Source organism: Anolis carolinensis, chromosome 3, assembly GCF_035594765.1.
Source record: "Anolis carolinensis isolate JA03-04 chromosome 3, rAnoCar3.1.pri, whole genome shotgun sequence".
Taxonomy (NCBI): domain Eukaryota; kingdom Metazoa; phylum Chordata; class Lepidosauria; order Squamata; family Dactyloidae; genus Anolis; species Anolis carolinensis.
Window position 1 is genome coordinate 4,732,191 of NC_085843.1, and position 24,123 is coordinate 4,756,313.

At 43.4% G+C, this 24,123-nt stretch overlaps 1 protein-coding gene across 2 annotated transcripts in view; it reads left to right on the forward strand.

Moving 5' to 3' along the window:
- Positions 1-24,123, forward strand: part of clpb (ClpB family mitochondrial disaggregase) — a 106,088-nt gene that overhangs the window by 59,269 nt on the left and 22,696 nt on the right. The window contains exon 8 of one of the 2 annotated variants that reach the window (XM_062977056.1): positions 19,138-19,215. The exons of the other annotated variant lie outside the window; for it this stretch is intronic. Within the exon in view, the coding sequence (XP_062833126.1) occupies positions 19,138-19,215 (78 nt within the window). The remainder of the gene's footprint in view (positions 1-19,137; positions 19,216-24,123) is intronic. 2 annotated transcript variants of the gene reach the window in all.

Genomic DNA, 24,123 nt, shown 5'->3' on the forward strand with positions numbered 1-24,123 from the left:
GACCTGGCTCTTCCAAAAGGCCTTCGATGATTAATTATTAGGTTGAACTATCTGCCCATCCAACTACAGGTTTTTCTGCCACTACTATTTTGCACTTTCCTGAGAAACTACCTCTCTCATTTTGATATATTTTGCACTTTGGCCCAGATCCTTGTTTTACTCTCCTGCTTTAATGCTATATGGTGATTTTATGCTATATGGTGATTACTATGATGGTTTTACTGATATTGATGTTTTACTGTTGGAATAATTGTTTTATCATTTTATTGTTGTATGTTTTCGGGCTTGGTCCCTATGTAAGCCGCTCCGAGTCCCCATTGGGGAGATGGGGTGGGGTATAAAAATAAAGTTATTATTATTATTATTATCAGGGTTTGGTTAACTGGATGCTTCAAAAGTTTCATTTCAGAAGCTAAGGAGCATCAATACCGGTGTTGGGTGCATTTTTGTTATGGCTCTTTCTTTCCTTTTTCTGTTTCCTTTATGTGCCTTCTCTGTCTCTCTCGCCTTCTCTCTTCTTCCTTTCTTTCCTTCTTCCCTTTCTTTTCCTCATGTATCTTTCCCCTCTTCTTTCCTTTCTCTTCCCTTTTTCTTTCCCCTTCCTTTCTTTCATCCTTTCTTCTCTTCTTTTTCTTCTTTCCTTCCCTCCCCTAATACCTTTTCCCCCTCCTTTCTTTCCTTCTTCCCTTTCTTTTCCTCATATATCTTTCCCCTCTTCTTTCCTTTCCTTTCTTTTCTCTTTTTCTTTTTATTTCCCTCCTCCTTTCTTTCATCCTTTCTTCTCTTCTTTTTCTTCTTTCCTTCCCTCCCCTAATACCTTTTTCCCCTTCCTTTCTTTCCTTCTTCCCTTTCTTTTCCTCATATATATTTCCCCTCTTCTTTCCTTTCCTTCCTTTCCTTTCTCTTCCCTTTTTCTTTTTCTTTCCCTCCTCCTTTCTTTCATCCTTTCTTCTCTTCTTTTTCTTCTTTCCTTCCCTCCCCTAATACCTTTTCCCCTTCCTTTCTTTCCTTCTTCCCTTTCTTTTCCTCATATATATTTCCCCTCTTCTTTCCTTTCCTTCCTTTCCTTTCTCTTCCTTTTTTCTTTTTCTTTCCCTCCTCCTTTCTTTCGTCCCTTCTTCTTCTTTTTCTTTCCTTCTCTCCCCTAATACCTTTTCCCCCTTCCCTTTCTCAGTCCATTCCTTCCTTTTTTTTCTATTCCCCTCACCTCTTTTCCACCTTACTTTCTCTTCTCTTCTTTTTCTTTCCCTTCCCTCATATCTTTCCTTCCTTTCTTTCTCCCCTCCTTTTTCTTTCTCCCCCTTCCCTCCTGCAATCCTTTCTTTCCCTTCTTTTTCTTTCTTCCCACTTCCTTCCTTCCTCTTTTCCCTTCAAATACATGTCACCTACGTCTTGCTAATCACTTTATTCCTTTTCTTTCCCTCTGCACTGGACCCAAAAGGGGTGGGGGTTTTGTAGTTCAAACCTTTCAATTATTTTACGTTGGCTAATGAAGGAAGGATATGTCTGCCAAAGTTGATCCAGATCCACCAAGGCCCAGAGGAGCCTTTGTGGGACAAACAAACCAATAAACATACATACAGTAGAGTCTCACTTATCCAACACTCGCTTATCCAACGTTCTGGATTATCCAACGCATTTTTGTAGTCAATGTTTTCAATATATCGTGATATTTTGGTGCTAAATTCATAAATACAGTAATTACTACATAGCATTACTGCATATTGAACTACTTTTTCTGCCAAATTTGTTGTATAACATGATGCTTTGGTGCTTAATTTGTAAAATCATAACCTAATTTGATGTTTAATAGGCTTTTCCTTAATGCCTCCCTATTATCCAACATATTCGCTTATCCAACATTCTGCCGGCCCGTTTATGTTGGATAAGTGAGACTCTACTGTACTTTGACTTTTATGTATATAGCTGAAGTGCATAGTGTGCGTGGGTGCTCATGAGTCCACAAATATCTTACATGTCTATCATAATTTGAATGCGTTTTGGTAGACAATAAGTTTCCGGACTCAAGTCAAGGTGCAGGTTTTGACCTACAAAGCCCTAAATGGTTCAGGCCCTGCCTATCTTCGTGATCGCATTTCTCCCTATGAACCTGTGTGCGGGCTCTAAGATCTGCCGGGGAGGCCATCCTCTCGCTCCCACCACCTTCACAAGTACGGCTGGTGGCAACAAGGAAAGGGCCTTCTTGGTGGTGGCCCCTCAACTTTGGAACTCCCTCCCCAGAAGATAGAGCAAGCCCCCTCACTGTCCACCTTTCGTAAGGAACTGAAAACCTGGATGTTCCAACAAGCTTTTGAGAAGGATTAGTCCCTAGGCCCAGTCCCCAGGTCGCCAGGTAGTACTCTGTTCTACACTTCATCCACTTCCCCGTCCCTATAATACATTGTTTACACTACCCCTTGCCCAGTCCTTTTATGGTTGATTAGGTCCATTTTATTACTCCGGGACATTGGAATCCAGAGCCTCACCTGATGGAGCTCCGATATATTCGGTTTTATGTTTTAGTGCAGGGATCCCCAAACTAAGGCCCGGGGGCCACATGCGGCCCTCCAAGGTCATTTATCTGGCCCCCGCCTTCGGTTTTAGATTTAACCTCGCCCTAAGTCTGAAATGACTTGAAGGCACACAACAACAACATTAACAACAACAACAACAACAACAACCATCCTAATTAACTTGACTATCTCATCAGCAAGGAGCAGGCCCACACTTCCCATTGAAATCCTGGTAGGTTTATGTGGGTTAAAATTGTTCTTATTTTTAAATATTGTATTGTTCTTTCGTGTTGCGCATTGTAGATGGTAAGCAGAAGCTCTTCCATGTGCCCATGAGCCCAGAGTCACCCTGCAGAACAATGATGCACCACTCAGATTTGCAGAACAAATAATACAAGAACTTTACTAATTCCAAGAGATCCAAAGAACAATTGTATTCACAATGGTCCCTCTGATTGCTTACAGAAACCCAGCAGTCATAAACAGTCCTTTTTCAGTCCATAAATCTGCTTCAGTGAAGAATACAGTCCTGGTTCTTCATCCTCTTTTCCCAGGAGCAAACAAGGCTTCAGAAATAGCAAGGACTCTCTGAGTACAGAGCCATCTTCCCCAGGCAGTACTCAGTCACCACACAGACTCACACTGAACAAAAACGTGTTCCAAACCGGTTCTCCAGCAGCAGAACAGAAACAGTTTCAAATCAAATTACAGGTCTTTGCAGGTTCAGCCAATCGGCTTCATGCACTTCATTTTCCAGTTAACACACAAATATAGCACAGTGCCTTTGCAAACCATAACATTTTGTTGGCCTTTTTTTGCACTACAAATAAGACAGAGGCAGTGTGCATAGGAATTTGTTCATATTTGTTTTTAAACTATAGTCTGGCCCCGCAATGCTCTGAGGGACCATGGACCGGCCCTCTGCTTAAAAAGTTTGAGGACCCCTGTTTTAGTGTGTGTTATCAGGGTTCTGTATTTTATGAAGTTTGCATTTTATTTTTAATTCCTATTTTTATTCTATTTGTTGACATTTTGTTTATTAAGTTACAGTTAGGTTATTCATATTGTTTAATGTGCCGTGTCCTGATGTAAACTTTATGGTTTAATTTTGGCATTGAATGGTTGCCCTGTTGTTGGAAACCGCCCTGAGTCCCTTCAGGGAGACAGGGCGGTCTATAAATAAAGTTTATTATTACAGTAGAGTCTCACTTATCCAACATAAACGGGCCGGCAAAATGTTGGATAAGCGAAAATGTTGGATAATAAGGAGGAATTAAGGAAAAGCCTGTTAAATGTCAAATTATGTTATGATTTTACAAATTAAGCACCAAAAACATCATGTTTTACAACAAATCAACAGAAAAAGCAGTTCAATACACGGTAACGTTATACTGTAGTTATGAATTTAGCACCAAAGCAATGTATTGAAAACATTGACTGAAAAAACATTGGCTACTAACAAATTGACTACAAATAAAGATAAAATTGCATAAAATGAACTTACAGTAGCGACATTGTTGGAAATTAAATCCATAAAAAGTTCAATCCTTGCTGCCTAGAGAAACAGCTGTGGATCAGGGCAGAAGGCAAACTATGTTGGATAATCCAGAATGTTGGATAAGTGAGACTCTACTGTATTATCATTAGACCCATGTCCTCAGAACTCTTTTAAATTAGTGTCCAAAAATGCAACTTAAATGCAACAGATATGAAAATAAAAACATAGGCCGTAAAAACAAAGGATCTGAATACAAAAATAACCCTGTGATGTTCCCTTCCCTTAATGTCCTTTACACTCCTGCCAGCTAAAATTAACAAATAAACTCTATCCCTGCTTTTAAGAAATAAATGATGAAAATAAATAAATTAAAAACATAAAATAAAACACAAATTGTCTTTCTCCCGTCCTCAAGCCAAGGCAGCTATCAAACTGTTACAATATACCGTATATACTCGAGTATAAGCCAGCCCGAATATAAGCCAAGGCACCTAATTTTACCACAAAAAACTGAGAAAACATTGACTCCAGTATAAGCCGAGAGTGGTAAATTTCAGAAATAAAAAATAGATGCCAATAAAATTACACTAACTGAGGCATCAGAAGGTGAAATGTTTTTGAATATTTACATAAAACTGTAATTTAAGATAAGGCGTTCCAGCTTGGATTAAATCATCATTCTCATCTTCTTCAATGTAAATGTGCTTATGTATCCTTTTAATAATAATAGAGTAAAATAATAAATGTAATAAGACTAACAAATACAGTCAAATAATAAATACAATAATAAATAGAGTAAAATAATAAATTTAATCACAATAATATCAGAGTGAAATCATAAATGTATTAATAGTAATAAAAATAGAGTAAAATAATAAATTTAATAATACCAATAATAATGAATGTACCATATATATTCGAGTATAAACCAACACGAATATAAGTTAACCAGGACCCTCACCCGAGTATAAACCGAGGGGGGGCTTTTTCAGTCCTAAAACAGGACTGAAAAACTAGGCTTATACTCGAGTATATACAGTACTTCTACTTTGTTGCATCAATGTCTGCTAAGTATAGAGAAATATATTTAAAATGAACAAGTAACCATAATACTACAAATGGACCATGTTTAATGAATCAGGTTTTCTTATGGCGTGTCCAAAGTACGACAGCCTCCAATAAGTATAATGAAGATAAAAAGTGCAATTTCCCCTTGAAGGACTTTTCTGCTACTGACCGGCTTGCGGCCAAAGGCTTGTCGAAATAAAGTGCTGTGCTCCTTCTTAATGTTTAAAAAATACCAGTCAGGTATATGAACGGTTAGCAATAGGCAATAACAGCCGTAAAACTGGGCAATAAAATGGAACACTTTGTCAGCAAGGTATTCATTCAGACTCAACTGATAGAAGACAAAGCTCAAGTAGACCATAAAGAGGGGGAAATAAAGAAAAGGGAAGGCTTAGGACCCTAAAGGCACTGGATCCTCTCTCCTCTTGGAAGCTAAGCAGAGCCAGTCCTGGTTAGTATTAAGATGGGCAAACGCCACTGAATAGCAACATAGTTCAGAGGAAGGAACTGACAAAACCACCTTGGAGGATTATTTGACTGAGAAAACCCTACAAAATTCATGGGGTGGCCATAAGGCAACAAATGTCTTTCCCCAAAGTCTGCAAGTTGGGACCTGTTGTTGTTGTTGATGATGATGATGATGGTACCCCGCTTTTTCTCTCCACGAGGAGGCTCAAAAGTTACAGAGTATGAAGAAAGGGGTCTTTGGGGATTGTCACTCCCAGAATCCCCCCATTTGGATTTGCAGCCCAAAAAAGAAGACCTTCCCGGACCCCTGCCATTTGCTGCTGGCTATCTTTTAGTGGAAGGAGCTGGCAAAAACATCTCTGGGTCTTCCAACCCTGAAAAGCAGGGGTCCTCAAACATTGTAAGTGGAGGGCCGGTTCACAGTCCCTCAGACTATTGGGGGGCCGGGCTATGATGAAATAGTTCAAATTTAGGATTGTTTTTGTGTGCCTTCAAGTCATTTCAGACTTAGTTCAATCCTAAGTCTAAAGTTAGGACAGGGGCCAGGTCAATGACCTTGGAGGGCCACATCTGACCCACGGGCCTTAGTTTGGGGACCCCTGATCTAGATGATCTCATAAGACCATAGGTCAGCAAAGAGACCTCCAAAGACCATCTAGATGGTCTCATAAGACCATCTCATAAGGAAAGAGACCCTCAAAGGCCATCTAGATGATCTCATAAGACCATCAGAAGACTATAGATAAGGAAAGGGACCCTGAAAAACCATCCAGATGGTTTCATAGGTAAGGAAAGGGGCCCCCAAAGTCCATCTAGACAATCTCATAAGACCATAGGTAAGGAAAGGGGCCCTCAAAGGCCATCTAGACAATCTCATAAGACCATAGGTAAGGAAAGGGGCCCCCAAAGTCCATCTAAACAATCTCATAAAATCATAGGTAAGGAAAGAGACCTTCAAAAGCCATCTAGGCGGTCTCATAGGACCATAGGTAAGGAAAGTGACCTCCAAAAGCCATCTAGATGATCTCATAAGGCCGTAGCTAAGCAAAGAGACCTTCAAAAACCAGGTACACTTAGGTCCATCCTAAGTCTAAAGTTTAGGATAGAGGCCAGGTACATGACCTTGGAGGGCCGCATCCGGCCCACGGGCCTTAGTTTGGGGACCCCTGCTGAAAAGAATGTAGGAAATGCCTCCATAAGTCTACAGGCGTCTTGAAGGCACATATACTCCCTTGAAATAGCCCAAAAGGCACCAAGTTCTATCTGATCATGAAAGCTAAGCAGGGTCGGTCCAGGTTAGGACTTGGATGGGAGACCGCCAATGAGTGCGAGGTGAGGTAGGCTGTCTTTCAGAGGGAGAAAGTGGCAAAAACGCCTCTGATAATTCCTTGCCCTAAAATTTCCTCATAGAATTCATGGGGTCACCATCAGTCGAGTGGTTACCTGAGTACATAGATCCCCTGAAATACCTTACAAGCACAAAGTCCAGTCTGATCTTGGAAGCTAAGCAAGGTCAACTGGAGTTAGGACTTGGATGGGAGACCACCAATGAATCTCAGGTGCTGTATTTCAAAGAGAAGAACTAGCAAAGCTACCTCTGAGGATTCGACAGGTGGCTTCAAGGCATGTGCCGATAATGAAGATGGGTTTTTACCGCCCTGAAGGATTCCTCGGAGTTGAGAGAGTTGAAACGCTTATGCAAGGGAACAATATGGCAGCCCCGGAGCCTGGTGCAAGAGACGGATCTCCTCCGTCTGAAGCCAAAGAGAACCCTGAGAGCCTTGGCTGTGCCGGGAGCAGAGAACAAGCAAACAACCCAACTTCTCAGTCATTCTCAGGGAGCAGCGCACAGTAGATAAAGGATATTAAAACCCTCCATCTTCCTCCTGTTACTGAAAACGGCCGCTGTGTTTGGGGTGAGACCATTAGGAGCAAAAACGGATGGAGAGATTAAAAAGGGCTTTGGGCTTCTTGTTTCTTCTCAGAGTGGCCAAAGGCCGTGCTGAAAAGTCCCCGGGAGAGAAAGGCAGGGGAAACAATCTCAACAGAAGAGACACTCAGACCTTCGATTGTGCCGGAGATGGTCCACACACTTCCCTTGTGCGTTGAACTATTTGCACAAGAAATCTTGAGCAGCACTTCCGTTGTTATGTACTGCCAGGTAGCCTACTATTTATGCCAACCATCTCCTAGATTTTTCTTGGCAACGTTTCTTCAGAGGAGTTTGCCATAGCAGAGAAAGTGTGACTTCTCAGAGGCCATCCAAAAGGTTTCCATGGCTAAGTTGGGATTCAAATGTGTCCGGCTCAAGATCACCTGCTGGTTTTAATGGTCAGAACAAGAATGTATACCCTAGCCTCCCAGTAGCCAAACTACCAAATTGAACTGAACAGGAAACATGAATGTGTTGGATGTTTCTTGTAGCAGAAGGCATTCCAAAAATGAGACAGTTCCTTGAAGACATTAATCTGAAGTTTCTGTAAGAAGCAGGCCAACACCCTTGAATGCTTGTTGTTTCAGAAAGCCAAGGAAGGATCATTTTTCCCCACTGTGATTTGGAGGAAACTAGTCTGGATGATGGCCATCTGTCAGGGTGTTTTGATTGTGTCTTCTCACATGGCAGGGGGTTGGACTCGATGGCCCTTCGGGTTTCTTCCAACTCTATGAAACTGTCAGGAAATTATCGCCACCTTGACTTATTGAAGAGTCAGGTCTCACCTTCTTCTTACCAGTCAGACCACTTAAGCATCGGCAAAGTGGCACTGACAAATGACACCTCAGTCGTTAATTATCTGCTGATCCCAGCGGTTCTAAAGGCTTTATTTACAAGCTATATACAACACTAAATACCATCACTCTCTGGACACATGTTTCCTCGGCAAGGACAAAGCATGGTGTGTCCTCTCAGTTTGCCGAGTCTGTTATCAGTACTAACAGGCACCTCCCAACATTCCACAGTTCATGACGAATGTTCCATCCATGCAGTTGAAACGGAAGTCTTGACCCATTGGCCCTGCAGGCAATCACTCAGGGCTGGCATGTAATTAACTCCTGTGCTTCTGGAAAGCTTGCCGGAACACATAGACACAATTCAACAGCAACAATTGATTTAACATTTCACACTCTAACAACAAATACATTAACAGAAACTGGTTGCTGCATAAATGTCCAAAAACCTGGGCTTTAATTTCAATACGGACGGAATCGGCGTTTTGCTTGCAACAGATAAAGTTGAAAGCAAATGGCTTGTCTGCCTGAATCCTCAGAAGCAGGACTTTCCTTGGTTGAGGTTTCATTCCTCTGTCTTTTCCCACAAAGAGGAATAAAACCAGGAAGAATGAGCATCGATGCACAAATTTGATCAATTTGCATAATTCTTGCTGGTAATATTTATCATGTGTTAAGTGCCTAGACATCCTGAGCCGTGCAAAGGTTTTCCCTCCAGGCAGAAATCATGCAGAAGATGACAGTCGGCACTTTCAGAGGCAGAAGATGACGGAGAGCCGACCTCTTTGCTCATTGAGGCCATTTGTGCTGAAAAAAACATAGAAGTGGACAGAAGCTTAGATCCAGCCCTACCTTTGGTCTTGCCAGCAGCCTCTTCTGCTTCAAACACAAACAATGGAAATGTGCCTCTGATCATTCCTTCTAAGTTCATTAAAGGGCATCTTATCAGATCTACAGATAGGACCATATTGGGAGGGAGATCTAATTCTCCAGAGGACAGGATCAGGACCAGGTTAGAGAGCTGATTGGTCAAATCTAACATACTGAATTTCAACAGGGGGAAATGTACAGTATTCCCCTTAGGCAGAAAAAAAAATGAAATATGCAAATATAGGAAGAGTTAACTGTTCTTGCTTTGGTAGAATTAAAGATACAAAAGTCTCCGCTGAGAAGATCTTCAAGACTTGCCAGGAAGAAGGCTGACAATAGGAATAAGTTATGAAAGCTATGGAGTCCCTGGTCATGCAGCAGGTTAAGCCACTGAGATGCTGAACTTACTGACCAAAAGATTGGTGGTTCAAATCTGGGGAGTAGAGTGAGCTTCTGCTGTTAGCCCCAGCTTCTGCCAACCCATCAGTTCAAAAACATGCAAATGTGAGTAGATCAATATGTACATCTTCTGCAGGAAGGTTATGATGCTCCATGCACTCATGACCACATTTCTATGCCAGCTCTTTGGCATAGAAATGGAGATGAGCACCAACCCCCAGAGTTGGACACAACTAGACTTAATATCAGGGGAAGCCTTTACCTTTACCCTATGAAAGCAGCATTTATGGGTTTGCAGTGTGTCACCTGATTGCTTTGGACCCTTGAACTGTTGCAGACGTTTGGAATCTGGACTGCTCTCGGACATCAGCAGCTCTGGATTTGTGGACTCAGCTTTGTCGTTTGGATTTCCAGTATATGACTATTGACCCTGGACTTGAGATTTTGGTTTTCCTTCCTACTTGTTCCCCTGTGTTTTGTTAGATCTGTGGATAAATTGGCTAGACCTTGGACTCTTGTGCACTCCTGTCTATGTTTACAAGTTGAGGCTCTTCACACTATGAATCCCTCTGAGGAGAGGCTGAAGGATCTGTGGATGTTTAGCTTGGAGGAAAAAAAGGTTGAGAGACCATGTTTAAATATTTGGAAGGATGGCAGATTGAGGAGGGGGCGGCTTGTTTTCATGCTACTCCAGAGCCTGGAACACCATGGAGCAATGGATTCCAGAAAAGAAATCCTATGTAAATATTAGGAAGGACCTCCTGACGGTTGAGATACTTGGTGATGGAATACGTGGCTGCCTTGGGATCTGATGTAGCCTTTCTCTGAAGGTTTTGATGATGTCTTCCTGAACTGGATGGTGCTGGAAGTCTCTCCTGACTGTCGGGTCTTAGGATTCTTAGGATTCTGTTCTTATCAAATTAGCAGGTGATGGAGTGCTTCTTCCCAAGGGCAGTTTGTACCCATTATTCAGATGTGCCATTGACTTACTTTACTTGGGCGATCCCTCGTAGTTCGAGGATGATGGTCCTCCGTCTTCGCTATCTTGGGGATGGATCCGTAGATGGCTGAAGAGACCTATTCTTGACCCGCATATTCTCCCGCAGTGAGGACATCGGTTTCCAGATGGAAGGCAGTCCTGGTCAGGGTTGGCTTGACGGGCCTTCCTCTTGGCATGTTTCTCCCTTAAGCCCTCCATTCTTGGCTCTTCGAACTCCGCAGCACTGCTGGTCACAGCTGACCTCCAATTAGAGCGCTCAAAGGCCAGGGCTTCCCAGTTCTCAGTGTCTATGCCACAGTTTTTAAGGTTGGCTTTGAGCCCATCTTTAAATCTCTTTTCCTGCCCACCAACATTACGTTTCCCGTTCTTGAGTTCGGAGTAGAGCAACTGCTTTGGGAGACGGTGATCGGGCATTCGGACAATGTGGCCTTCAGTCCAGCGGAGTTGATGGCGTAGGAGCATCGCTTCAATGCTGGTGGTCTTTGCCTCCTCAAGCACGCTGACATTTGTCTGCCTGTCTTTCCAAGAGATTGGCAGGATTTTTCTGATGGAAACGCTGCAGGAGTTGGGTGTGATATCTGTAGATCGTCCACGTTTCGCAGGCGTAGAGCAGGGTTGGGAGGACAATGGCTTTATAAACAACACCTTGGTCTCTCTACGGATGTCCCGGTCATCAAACACTCTCTGCTTCATATGGGAAAATGCTGCACTCGCAGAGCTCAGGCGGTGTTGTATTTCAGTATCAATGTTGACTTTTGTGGAGAGGTGGCTGCCAAGGGAGCGGAAATGGTCAACATTTTCTAATGTGAACACCATTAATTTGTATTCCTGGCTTTGCAGAGGGTTTAGCTGGTGCCTGTTGGAAGAGCACTTTGGTTTTCTCAATGTTCAGTGAGAGGCCGAGCTTCTCGTATGCTTCTGCGAAGGTGTTGAGAGTGGCTTGTAAGTAATTGCCATTGAAGACCAGAGCTGGGGGAAGTATGCAACTTGGCCAAGACATAATAGGAAGCCTGCATCCATACCTTCCTCTTCCTATCTGAGTGTTCCTGGTCCTGTGACTCTACAGTTGAGGTTGCTGTTCCTTTAGGGCCCTTTCATATTAAGGAAGTTGTCCAGATTTAACTTCCATATTGCTTTATGTGGCCCTGAAGCCTGGCAATGGGCCTATAGTTGGGGAACACCAAAGTGCAAAGTGACCCATCTCCCTGCCTTGGTGCCCACTTGCCATGGTGGTAGGAGAGGCCTCGCAGGCCCATTGCCTCTCTGGCAGGGGCAGCGTTGGCCTTTTCTTCGCGGCCCCAAGGATGCCGACGTTGCCCCTTGGGCCATCCCAGTCCCGGGCCAGGGGCCGAGGAGCCCCACAGAATGAATTGATTTGATAAATGGACATCTATTACACTCACAAATTGGCTGGAACCAATTTTGGTCACGTCAAGTCCTGATAACTGCTGGGCTATTGATTTGTGTAAAGTAATACAGTGAATTTATCAGTTCAATAGTGAGCGGGAAGGGCCTCTCTGAGGCTCTCCACTGTGGCACGGCCGTTACAGATGACAAAATAAAGGGAAGGAGGCTGGGAAGAGGCTTTGAAGCGAGGCCGGGATGGCACCTTCTCTCTTCGCCCTCCTCCCAAAAGCATCTTTGAGCACTTTCAGTGAGACATGAGCCTGGGGTGCCCTGCCCAAATTCCCCCACAACTTTGTTCCTCTAAAAAGAGAAAAGCATAGACCTGTAAGGGAGCCTGGGCCAGGGATGTCCCTGCATGACTAGGGATGAAAAATTAATGATGCGGCAATACAGATGAGCCACTGATGTCCTAAACCACGTCAGCTGGGGTTTGCTTTCTCCGCTAAATGATTCTCCCATCCAAGGGTTTCCTTTTGCACTGAGAGTGACCCTGCTTTTTGTACCCAGGCCCTACAGATATTGTCTTACTGCAATAGGGAGAAAAGTATAATAGTACACTTAGGTAATGAAAATGAAATTTGCAGAAATAAGATGAGGGACACCTGGCTTAAAAGTCCATGGGAAAGGGATCTAGGATCTAGGGATCTGCTTCATTCAGCAGCCGCGGATGGAGTAGTTTATCCATGCCTCACAACCTCTGAGGATGCCTGCCATAGATGTGGGTGAAATGTCAGGAGAGAATACTTCTTGAACATGGCCACACAGCCCGAAAGACATACAACAACCCTGGATCTAGGAGTGTTGTTGTGTGTTTTCCGAACTGTATGGCCATGTTCCGGAAGTATTCTCTCCTGACGTTTCGCCCACATCTATGGCAGGCATCCTCAGAGGTTGTGAGGTGAACCTCAACCTCTGAGGATGCCTGCCATGGATGTGGGCGAAACATCAGAAGAGAATACTTCTGGAACATGGCCATACAGCTCAGAAAACACGCAACAACCCTGTGATCCCAGTCATGAAAACCTTCGATAACACATTGGATCTAAGAGTCTTCGGAGACCGCAAGCTGAACAGGAGCCAACAGTGTGATGTGGCTGCTAAAAAGGCCAATGCAATCATAGGCTGCATCCTAGGATCAAGGGCATTCTGCTTTAGTTATGCCTTACCTGGAATAATCCTTTATCCAATCCTGGTCACCACAATTCAAGAAGAACTTTGACAAAATGGAAGGCATCCAGAAAAGGATGACCACAATGATCAAGGAAACTATGAATCCTCCTGAGGAATGTCTGAGGGAGTTGGGGATGTTTATCTTGGAAAACAGAAGGACACACGAGAGCCATGATTGAATATTTGAAAGAATGTCCCATTGAGAAGAAGGGGCAAAGCTTGTTTTCTGCTGCTTCAGATACTAGGACATCTTGCCAAGACTCCTGGCTCTTTCCCAAAACTGGCCATTCTCTGGCAACGAATGCCTTGACCTTTTGGGGCCAGGAGTATCATTCCCAGCATCTGGTCATGGTGACTCCCTTCTGCTCCCCTTTGTCCTTCTGGCCTGCTATGTCTTCTGCTCCCATTATTGCTCCTGCTCGCTCTGACTATCACAATAAATGTCTTGGCTCATCTTTCCTCTGGGCATTTCAGCTGCTTTGAGGAAGGCTTCTGTCAAACCTAATACATTGGCTCCCTGCTCTCATTGACCTTTCGTAAATGCTAGGTGGGATTCTTCAAAGCATAGGATTTTGCTTAGGACAGGCATGAGCAAACTTTGGTCCTCCGGGTGTTTTGGACAGCTGTTAGGAATTGTGAGAGTTGAAGTCCAAAACACCTGGAGGACCAAAGTTTGTCCATGTCTGGCTTAAGTACCATCAGTTACAATGCTTTGTTTGCTGTGACTTTCTCTCCATAGCATCCTCATGACAGCTGATACAAAGCAACCGAGATGTATAAAAGTGGGCTGGACTGCTCAGAAGGTCTTTCCAAGATGGTCCTTCATTGGACATTTCAAAATGTGTTGGTGTTATTAACTACCAACAGGTTGACTTTGGCTTAAAAGAGAGGCCTCCAAGACAGGTCTTGCAGACTCAAGGCAACCATTGCAGCCTCCTTGATGGAGTCCTTCCCCACCTGCAATGGGGTCTTCCTCTTTCCCTGCCACCAACCAGAACTTTCCTCTAGAACCTCACTGGTGAAACCGATTTATTTTCTTCCTCTCCACTCCCCTCACTTTCACAACCATACATAGAAATGGGGCATATAATGGCAAGGTCCATCCTACCAATATTTTAACAAGGCCAATCCAAGGGGATGCAGGAGACATCATTACCTGCAAAACCATGATGAGATCAGGACAGGTTCCATTTCCATAATCATATAAGAAGTCAGACTGTACTGGGTGCGTGTCATGGAAGTGTGAACAAGACGTTCTCCAAAAAACGATCACAAGATATTCTTGTTGGCGTCAATTGTGTGAAATTATGTTTGGTAGGGATTTTCTAGGTTTTGTTCAATTCTCTTATCAGTTCTGGTTTCTTCACCAGAAAAGTGAAGAAACATAAGAGAAAAGTGATGCACAATAAAATACAATGATGAATTATTTTTTTAAGACAGTGGAGCAAAAAGTACTGAAAATGGCTTGGCTGAAATCCCACTGTTCTCTTACTGGATCTTAGGTTCTTTTAAAACAGTAATAACAAAAGGAAACCAAGTGGTGCCTTGAGCAAGGAAGTAAGTTACTTTTAAGACATAATAGAGCAACAAATTACTTCCAAACCAGCAAAATGAATAATGGAAATGAATTGCTCTTTTTAAAGTAGGTTTCCAACCTCTGGAAACATCCAGAGCTGCAATGCCAATGATCAAAATCCACCTTTTCCCCCCACAATCATGAATGAGGATTTTGCAGCATTAATTTTTTGCCATGTAATTTTGTCGTGCTTATGAAACCAATGGTTTTAACTATTGGAAAGCATTCCATGATTTACTAAAAATATTAATATAAAACGTTTTGAAACAATATTCTGTGTAAATGTTGCTTGGAAATCTTAAAAGATGGAAACTAGCGCAACACATTGTTTTGGGCCCAGGCTGTGGCGCAGGCTGGAGAGCAAGCCAGCTGCAACCAGCTGCAATGAATCACTCTGACCAGGAGGTCATGAGTTCGAGGCCCGCTCGGAGCCTGTGTTTGTCTTGTCTTTGTTCTATGTTAAAAGGCATTGAATGTTTGCCTATATGTGTAATGTGATCCGCCCTGAGTCCCCTTCGGGGTGAGAAGGGCTGAATATAAATGCTGTAAATAAAATAATAATAATAATAATAATAATAATAATAATAATAATAATAATAGTAGGAAATGCAGCTATTTGTATGTTTGTTCTCTGGATCCATCCAAAGAGATGTTGGGTGCTGTCCGCGTTTGCCTTTCTGCTGCCTGGTGGCACCACTTTCCTCTCTTCCTTGCATGAATTTTGCCCAGTTGAGATCTATCTCTGTGCTGGAAATGCATCTCAAAAGGCCATAAAGACATGCCATGTGGCTTTTCCTGCCATTCATCCATGGTTTAGCATTACATGGGAATGGATGCACTCTGTCCGTTGTGGTCCATGAAAAAATAATTGGGTTGATGCACAAATGCCCATTTAGCCACCACACTCAGCAAAGAAATATTTCAAATTTGCAGAAGGTCAACCTTCTACACTGCCATGCAAGATCCAGATTATCTCCTTTGAACTGGATTATATGGCAGGGTAAAAGGTAAAGGTTTTCCCCTGATGTTAAGTCCAGTCGTGGCCGACTCTGGGGGTTGGTGCTCATCTCCATTTCTAAGCCAAAGAGTCGGCGTTGTCCGTAGACACCTCCAAGGTCATGTGGCCAACATGACTGCATGGAACGCCATTACCTTCCCACCAGAGCGGTACCTATTGATCTACTCACATTTGCATGTTTTCGAACTGCTAGGTTGGCAGAAGCTGGAGCTAACAGTGGGCGCTCAAGCCGCTCCCGAGATTTGAACCTGGGACCTTTCGGTCTGCAAGTTCAGCAGCTCAGTGCTTAAACCACTTCGCCACCGGGGCTCCTTATATGGCAGGGTAGACTTATATAATCCAGTTTGAAGCAGGTAATATTGATTATCTGCTTTGATAATTTGGATTATATGGCAGTGTAGAAGGGCTTGTGGGCTGATTCTTCTGGATTCTTTGGATAAGTCCAAGTGAATCCTGAATGAATCCTAGAATCCTACCATTGGGATGGGCCTCCAAAGGCCATCCAGTCCAACCCCTTCTTTCTGCCAAGTAGGAAGACACCATGTAAGCCCTCCGGACAGATAGCCATCCAGCCTCTGATTTAAAACCCCCAGAGAAGGAGACTCCACCAGACTCCCAGGCAGCAACTTAGCTCAATGCTGAATACTATTAGGAAGTTCTTCCTAATCTTCCTAATGATGTAATTTGGACCCATGGCTCCATTGTGTTCTAATTTCTGTAGCAGCAGAAAATAAGACTCCCCTTCCTCCTCTATGAGGCCTCCTTCCAAATGTTTAAACTCTGGCTCTCACAGCCCCTTTCTCCCGACCTCTTCTCCAAGCTGAACCTCCTCGGCTCTCTCAAGCATTCTTAGTGGGATTCGTAGTTTCCAGGCCTTTGACCTTTTTGGTCTCCCTCCTCTGGACACCTTTCGTCGTGTCCTTGCATTTCTTTGCCCAGAAAAGGACACAGTATCATTCCAGGTGAGGTCTGGCCACAGCAGAAGAGAGTGGGACTACAACGTCCCTCCATCTGGACACTATACTTCCAGGCCTTTGGCCATTTTGGCAGCCCTCCCCTGGACACCTTCCAGCTGGTCAATATCCTCCTTGAATTGATTCCGTCTAAACATTAGGAAGAACTTCCTGATAATAAGGGCTGTTCAACAGCCTCAGAGTCTAGTGGAGGCTCTTTCTCTGAAGGCTTTCAAGCAGAGGCTAGATGGTCATCTGTTGGGAGGGCTTGAGTAGTGTCTTCCTGTCTGGTAGAATGAGATTGGAGAGGAGATTCCACCTGAACATTAGGAAGAACTTCCTCACTGTGAGAAGGGCTGTTCAGCACTGGAACTCTCTGCCCTGGAGTGTGGTGGAGGCTCTTTCTTTGGAGGCTTTTAAACAGAGGCTGGATGGCCATCCGTCAGGAGTGCTTTGAATGTGATTTCCCGCTTCTCGGCAGGGGGTTGGACTGGATGGCCCATGAGGTCTCTTCCAACTCTACGATTCTACTAGCTGTGCCCAGCCACGCGTTGCTGTGGCATTGTCTGGTGGTGTTGGCGAGAAATTGTTGAGGTAGTGGTGGTATTGAATGTGTGTTGTATGGTTGTCTTTATGTTTAGTATGCATTTGGTTGTTTGTGTATTGTGAAAGTGGTGACGATAGAGGGGGTCTATGTGCGGAGCTTAGCCCTCTAACTGGCAGCAATTGGATAAAAACAATTATTGCTCTCCCTCTAATTAGGACTTTATTTTTCTTTTCTTTTTGTTGTATCAACCTAGAGCCGTGGATGACGGGTTGTGTTGTCAAATTTCGAGGTTGGGGGGCCTGTAGTTTTGTTGTTTTGTCCGGTGCCCTGATTCCATCACTCTTTTATATACAGTAGAGTCTCACTTATCCAACACTCGCTTATCCAACGTTCTGGATTATCCAGCGCATTTTTGTAGTCAATGTTTTCAATACATCGTGATGTTTTGGTGCTAAATTCGTAAATACAGTAATTACTACATAGCATTACTGCGTATTGAACTACTTTTTCTGTCAAATTTGTTGTCTAACATGATGTTTTGGTGCTTAATTTGTAAAATCATAACCTAATTTGATGTTTAATAGCCTTTTCCTTAATCTCTCCTTATTATCCAACATATTCGCTTATCCAACGTTCTGCCGGCCCGTTTACGTTGGATAAGCGAGACTCTACTGTATATAGATGATTGGCCTCTTCTAACTGCAGGAATAGAATAGAATGAAATAATAGAATAGAATCACTTTGTTGTCGTTATACATCGTACAACGAAATTAAATGCCATTTCCAATCACATTATATATGTGTGAATCTCAAAACAAAAGCACCCATCCTTCTATGTTTTTGTCACTGTTGCACAGCCCCTCATGCCACATCAGTGTGAAACCGCAGAGTTCAATCTAGCCACCGCTCTAGGATAAATGGGGCCCCTGGTAGCACAGTGTGTTAAAGCGCTGAGCTGCTGAACTTGCGGACCAAAAGGTCCTAGGTTCAAATCCCAGGAGCGGAATGAGCACCTGTTGTTAGCCCCAGCTTCTGCCAACCTAGCAGTTTGAAAACATGCAAATGTGAGTAGATCAATAGGTACTGCTCCGGCAGGAAGGTAACAGCATTCCATGTAGTCATGCCAGCTACATGACCTTGGAGGTGTCTATGGACAATGTCGGCTCTTCGGCTTAGAAATGGAGATGAGCACCAACCCCAGAGTCGGTCACGACTGGACTTAACGTCAGGGGAAAACCTTTACCTTTACTAGGATAAAAGCTCCCTCTATTTTGTAAGGTTGCATCTTCTTCTGTGTTGTTTCTGCTCAAACCCACCACATTTGCCCTCTGCTTCCTTCCGAAATCACCTCTTGCTTACAACAGCTGGGCAAGGCAAGTGATGCCCTTGAATGGAAAACCTCCCTCCTGTTAGAAATGGATGCAAAACCTCTTCCTTGCCTGTTCTTTGTATGTTTTCAAATGGCTTTTTGGACCCCTCCTTTGCATATCCGTATTTCCCCAACTGGACTTCTCCTTCTGGCTGAAGGGACGAAGGCCAGTCCCTTTCTGGTGCTGCTCAGTGTCCGTCTTCCTCCCTTGTTCGGTTTCCCTGGCAACCCTGAGTGCACATCCTGGAAAACTTTATCCGCGATCTGCTCCGGGCCGCCTTCCAGATCCATGCTAACCCGATTAGGCCCCTCCTGAGGCCTGGCTGCCTAATCGAATCAGAGGGCTCTAATGGTCGCCAGGCCTGGGAGTGGGCAGGCAGCGGGGAAACAGAGTGTATACTTAGTGATAATTATACTGGCTGTTGTGGCATTGATTTATATGCCTTTCCTGCCCCCCCCCTCTTTTTTTATTTTCCTCCTCCTCCTTCTCTTCTCCTGTGCCCAGATATATAACCCCTTTCCTTTGTTGTTGTTTTGTTGGGTTTCGTTTGCAGCCATCCGGAGGAAGGAAAATGGATGGTACGACGAAGAGCATCCCCTGGTCTTCCTCTTCTTGGGATCGTCGGGAATCGGTAACGTTGTCGGTGAAGGGAGGCACCCCTTTCCAGGGTCAAGGGAGGTGGAAGAGACCCCCAGGGCCATCCAGTCCAATGTCCTGCCATGTAGGAAAAGCACAATCAAATCCTTCCTAACAGATGGCCATCCAGTGTGTTTGTCAGGACCCTGGCTGCAGAGCACCAATAACCTTACACAGAGGCCAGTCTCTATCTAATATCTTTATTAAAGAAATATATAAAATCAATAAAAACAAGTGAAGAATATAGTTCAGAAGCAGACCTTTCAGATAAGGTCAAATATAGTCCAGAAATGTATTGTCCAATATAAGATATTAGAGTTCAAAGTTTTAATCCACTTGACCGAAACACACACTTTGCCAAGCAATAGTGTGGGGAAATAACAGAGTCTTTAAAGTCCAATGAAGCTTGACAACAAGGCTGGAAATAAACTTGATTCTTGACTAGATCCGTGACTGGAGGCAAGACGAACATGAAGCATGAAACAGAGTCCGTGGTAAAACCGTGAGACAAGGCAAGGCTTGAAGCTTGATCCGGGAAGCAAGGAACTGGGATTACGAAGTCCACACACGATCTCTCTCCTCAAGCTGATCAATTGACTCCGCAAAGAATCCCTCGCGCCAAACACCTATATTGGGTCTCGTTTTCCCGCCAACAGAACTCTTTCCCTAGAGAACGAGAAGCGAAACCCAACTCTGTCCAGATGTGTGACTCCTTAGAATTTCCCAAGGGAAGCAGACCTAATCAGCCATTTGTTTGGCAGCGATTCTCAGGCTTCTCCGATTAGCCTCCCTGACTCCCCTATCTTTAGAATAATTTTCCCTCCTGGAAAACGGGGGGGAGTTCTGCCCAAGGCCTGTTTGGCTGAATTCTTGAGGGCAAACATCAACATCCTGCAGGTGAAGAGACTCCGGCTCTTGCTGAACCGGCAAAAATCCCATGTTTTCCTCTTCGTCTGCCACAATAGTACTAGGAACAGGACTACAAGGCCCATGAGTCATCACAGTGTTGCACTTTACCGCTGAAAACACCTTTTCACCCAGCACCACACCAGAGTCCAGTAATATCTCCCTCTCTCTCTCTCTCTCTCTCTCTCTCTCTCTCTATATATATATATATATATATATATATATATATATATAAAAGGGTAATGAAATTTCGGCCTAGGACAAAACAACAAAACTACACATCCCAGAAACACCAAACTTGGCAGCACAACCCCTCATCCATGCCTCTACGTTCATACAATAAAAAGAAAAGAAAAATAAAGTCCTAATTAGAAGGAGAGGAATAATTGTTTTTATCCAATTGCCAGTTAGAAGGCTACGCTCCGCCCACTTCATCTCCTAGCAACCCACTCAGCCCAGGGGACAGGCAGAGTTAGGCCTCAGGCCTCTTCCACACTGCCTATAAAATACAGATTATCAGATTTGCACTGGATTATATGACAGTGTAGACTCAAGGCCCTTCCACACAGCTATATAACCCATTTATAATCTTATATTATCTGCTTTGAACTGGATTATCTTGAGTCCACACTGCCATATAATCCCGTTCAGTGTGCATTTTATACAGCTGTGTAGAAGGGGCCTCATATAATCCAGTTCTAAGCAGATAATATAAGATACTTTATTTCCCATACCACCATACTTTGCCACAGCAACGCGTGGCCGGGCACAGCTAGTATATATATATATATGTTGCACCTCAGGTTATTTATTTATTTATTATTTTATTTACAGCATTTATATTCAGCCCTTCTCACCCCGAAGGGGACTCAAGGCGGATCACATTACACATATAGGCAAATATTCAATGCCTTTTAACATAGAACAAAGACAAGACAAACACAGGCTCCGAGCGGGCCTCGAACTCATGACCTCCTGGTCAGAGTGATTCGTTGCAGCTGGTTGCAGCTGGCTTGCTCTCCAGCCTGCGCCACAGCCCGGGCCCAAGGTTAGCTTCGCCTTGCTAAATACACCAGGCTGTACACAGGTTGAAGTCTTTTGTAGTTTTTTAGGAAATAGGAAATAAATAGTTCTTAAAAAGCAAAATTAAAGTTCCAAAAGATGATTGCAAAACAAGGATTTAGAGAATAATCAAAGAAAACATAAAGCATAAAACAAGGTCCCATTAATGCATGACAAAGTTCCATGAACAAGAACACACAAAGGCTGCAAGACTTCTTGACTTGAGCGAGAAGTTGCTTTGACAAAGTTTCTCTCTCAGCACATTCTTTTAATGTCCTTTGCATGAACGCATTTCTTTGGCCTCTGACCTCCCTCCTGTTTGCTATTCTAACACTCCTGCGAATCCTGAATTCTAAACGGCCAGCTCAGTCTAAAGATTCCATGTCGTCAAGGCCAGCCAGCTCATTAGCGTTAATGTCTGTCTGCATGCTATCAGATTGGGAGCTGTCCTCCCTTCCGGAGTCAATTTGCACCTGGCTAACTTCAGTATCATCAACACCATTCCCTGCCATTGGAAAGCCTCCCTGTTCCTCATCTTCCACAGCAGGAACACTCTGAACCTGAATCCCATAATTCCCATCAGAGTCATCTTGAACCTGAATCCCATAATCTCCATCAGAGTCACTCTGAGGCTCTGGCTGAGTCACAACAATATATAAATGTAATGTACGTTTGTAGGACTGAGTAAACAACAAAACCACTGAACCAAATCACACCAAATTTGGCCACAATACACCAACACATCCAAGGTATGTCCTTCACTCAACCCCCCCCCCCCCAAAAAAACTGATTGGCGTAGGTATAACACAGCCAGGCATTGAAGCTGCAAGGCTATTCAGTTCAATTTAACCAGACCAACAAAGGATTAACCTTGGTAGAAGGTGGCCAGGCTTTAAAGCAGTGATACTACTCTGTACTATTGAAGCTGGCCAACTAAAGATTCCCCTAGGTAGCAAGCAGCCAGGCTTTGAAGCAGCGAGGCTATTCGTTACAATTCTAGCAGCCCAAAAATCATTCTCCTAGAACGCAAGTACCCAGCCTTCCAAGCAGCAAGCCTATTCCATTGCATTCTAACTCACCAAACAAGGATTCCCATAAGAAGAAAATGACCAGGCTTTGAGGCTGCAAGGCTATTCACTGCTATTCCACCTGGCCAACAAAGGATTCCCATAAGCCACAGCAATGTGTGGCCAGGCACAGCTAGTTCTATCTAAAAATATTTATTAAAGAAAGCAGGTAAAAAGGGGGGAAAGGGCATTTCAAAAGGGAGCAGCAGAATAAGAAATACAAAATCGTAGGAATCCAAAAATGCCAAAGTACATAAAAGCAAGAGAACCAAAATCCACAGCAGTACTTCAACCATAAATCCGTAGACCAGAAAGCAAGAACTTTTCCAAGGTAAATCCTTCCAGGAAACAAAGACATGAACCAAATAACTCAAGAATACTTGAATCATGAACTTGAGAGCCGAGACAAGAAGGCCAATTTCTATGGCAGCGTTGTCTCCTCTGAAAGGCATGAAACCAGCAGTCTGTAATTTAAGCCCGACCAAATAGCCATGAGATCATGCCTGACGCACCTGGGCTTCAAGGTCTTCCCACCGAGTCTCTCAGAGCATCTAAGTAGCCTATTTTTCCTCTGGCTTGTTGGAGAAAGTCCCGACAAGAAACAGCCACTTAACACTTCCCAACAAAGGATCCCCCAGGCAGGAAGCAGCCAGGCTTTGAAGCTGCAAGGCTATTCAGTTCTAATCAAGCTGGCCAATTTCAACATTCACACTTTCCTCAAGCAGATAAGAATTCTTTCTCCCACTCTGGACCTTCCACAGATATATAAACATCCCTTGCCCAATTGCCAATATACCTCACAACCTCTGAGGTTGCCTGCCATAGATGTGGGTGAAATGTCAGGAGAGAATGTTTCTGGAACATGGCCAGACAGCCTGGAAAACTCACAGCAACCCAGTGATTCCAGCCATGAAAGCCTTTGACACCATGATGATGATGATGATGATGATGATGATGATGATGATAAAAAATAGTGGTGGATTTTGTATCACAAAATCACAAATTGAACACTTCCCAAGCGTTTAGGACTGTGTGATGTATTTTCGGATGATGCGCCCAGATCCCAGTCTTGTTTGCTGTGTCAAACTATGTCATAATATAATAGTACAGTAGAGTCTCACTTATCCAAGACTCGCTTATCCAACGTTCTGGATTATCCAACGCATTTTTTGTAGTCAATGTTTTCAATATATTGTGTTTTTTTTGGTGCTATATTCGTAAATACGGTAATTACAACATATCATTGCTGTGTATTGAAGTACTTTTTCTGTCAAATTTGTTGGATAACATGATGTTTTGGTGCTTAATTTGTAAAATCATAACCTATTTTGATGTTTAATAGGCTTTTTCTTAATCTCTCCTTATTATCCAACATATTCGCTTATCCAACGTTTTGCTGGCCTGTTTATGTTGGATAAGTGAGACTCTACTGTAATAGTAGTAATAATAATAATCGGCACATTGGGTGCCGTGCCAAAAGATCTGAGCCGGCATTTGGAAACAATAGACATTGACAAAATTATGATCTGCCAACTGCAAAAGGCCACCCGACTGGGATCTGCGCGCATCATCCGAAAATACATCACACAGTCCTAGACGCTTGGGAAGTGTTGTGATTTTGTGATACGAAATCCAGCAGATCTATCTTGTTTGCTGTGTCAGATAATGAAAATAATAATAATAATAATAATAATAATAATAATAATAATAATAATAATAATAATAATAATAATAATGCCAATAAGGGACTTGTGAACTGGAGACATGCCTGTCATTTTCAGCATCAGCCATTTCTTCATTAGTTTTATTTACTCCACTTTTATCCTGCCTGTATTCTCCCGAAATAGGGATTGAAGGTAGCAATCAAT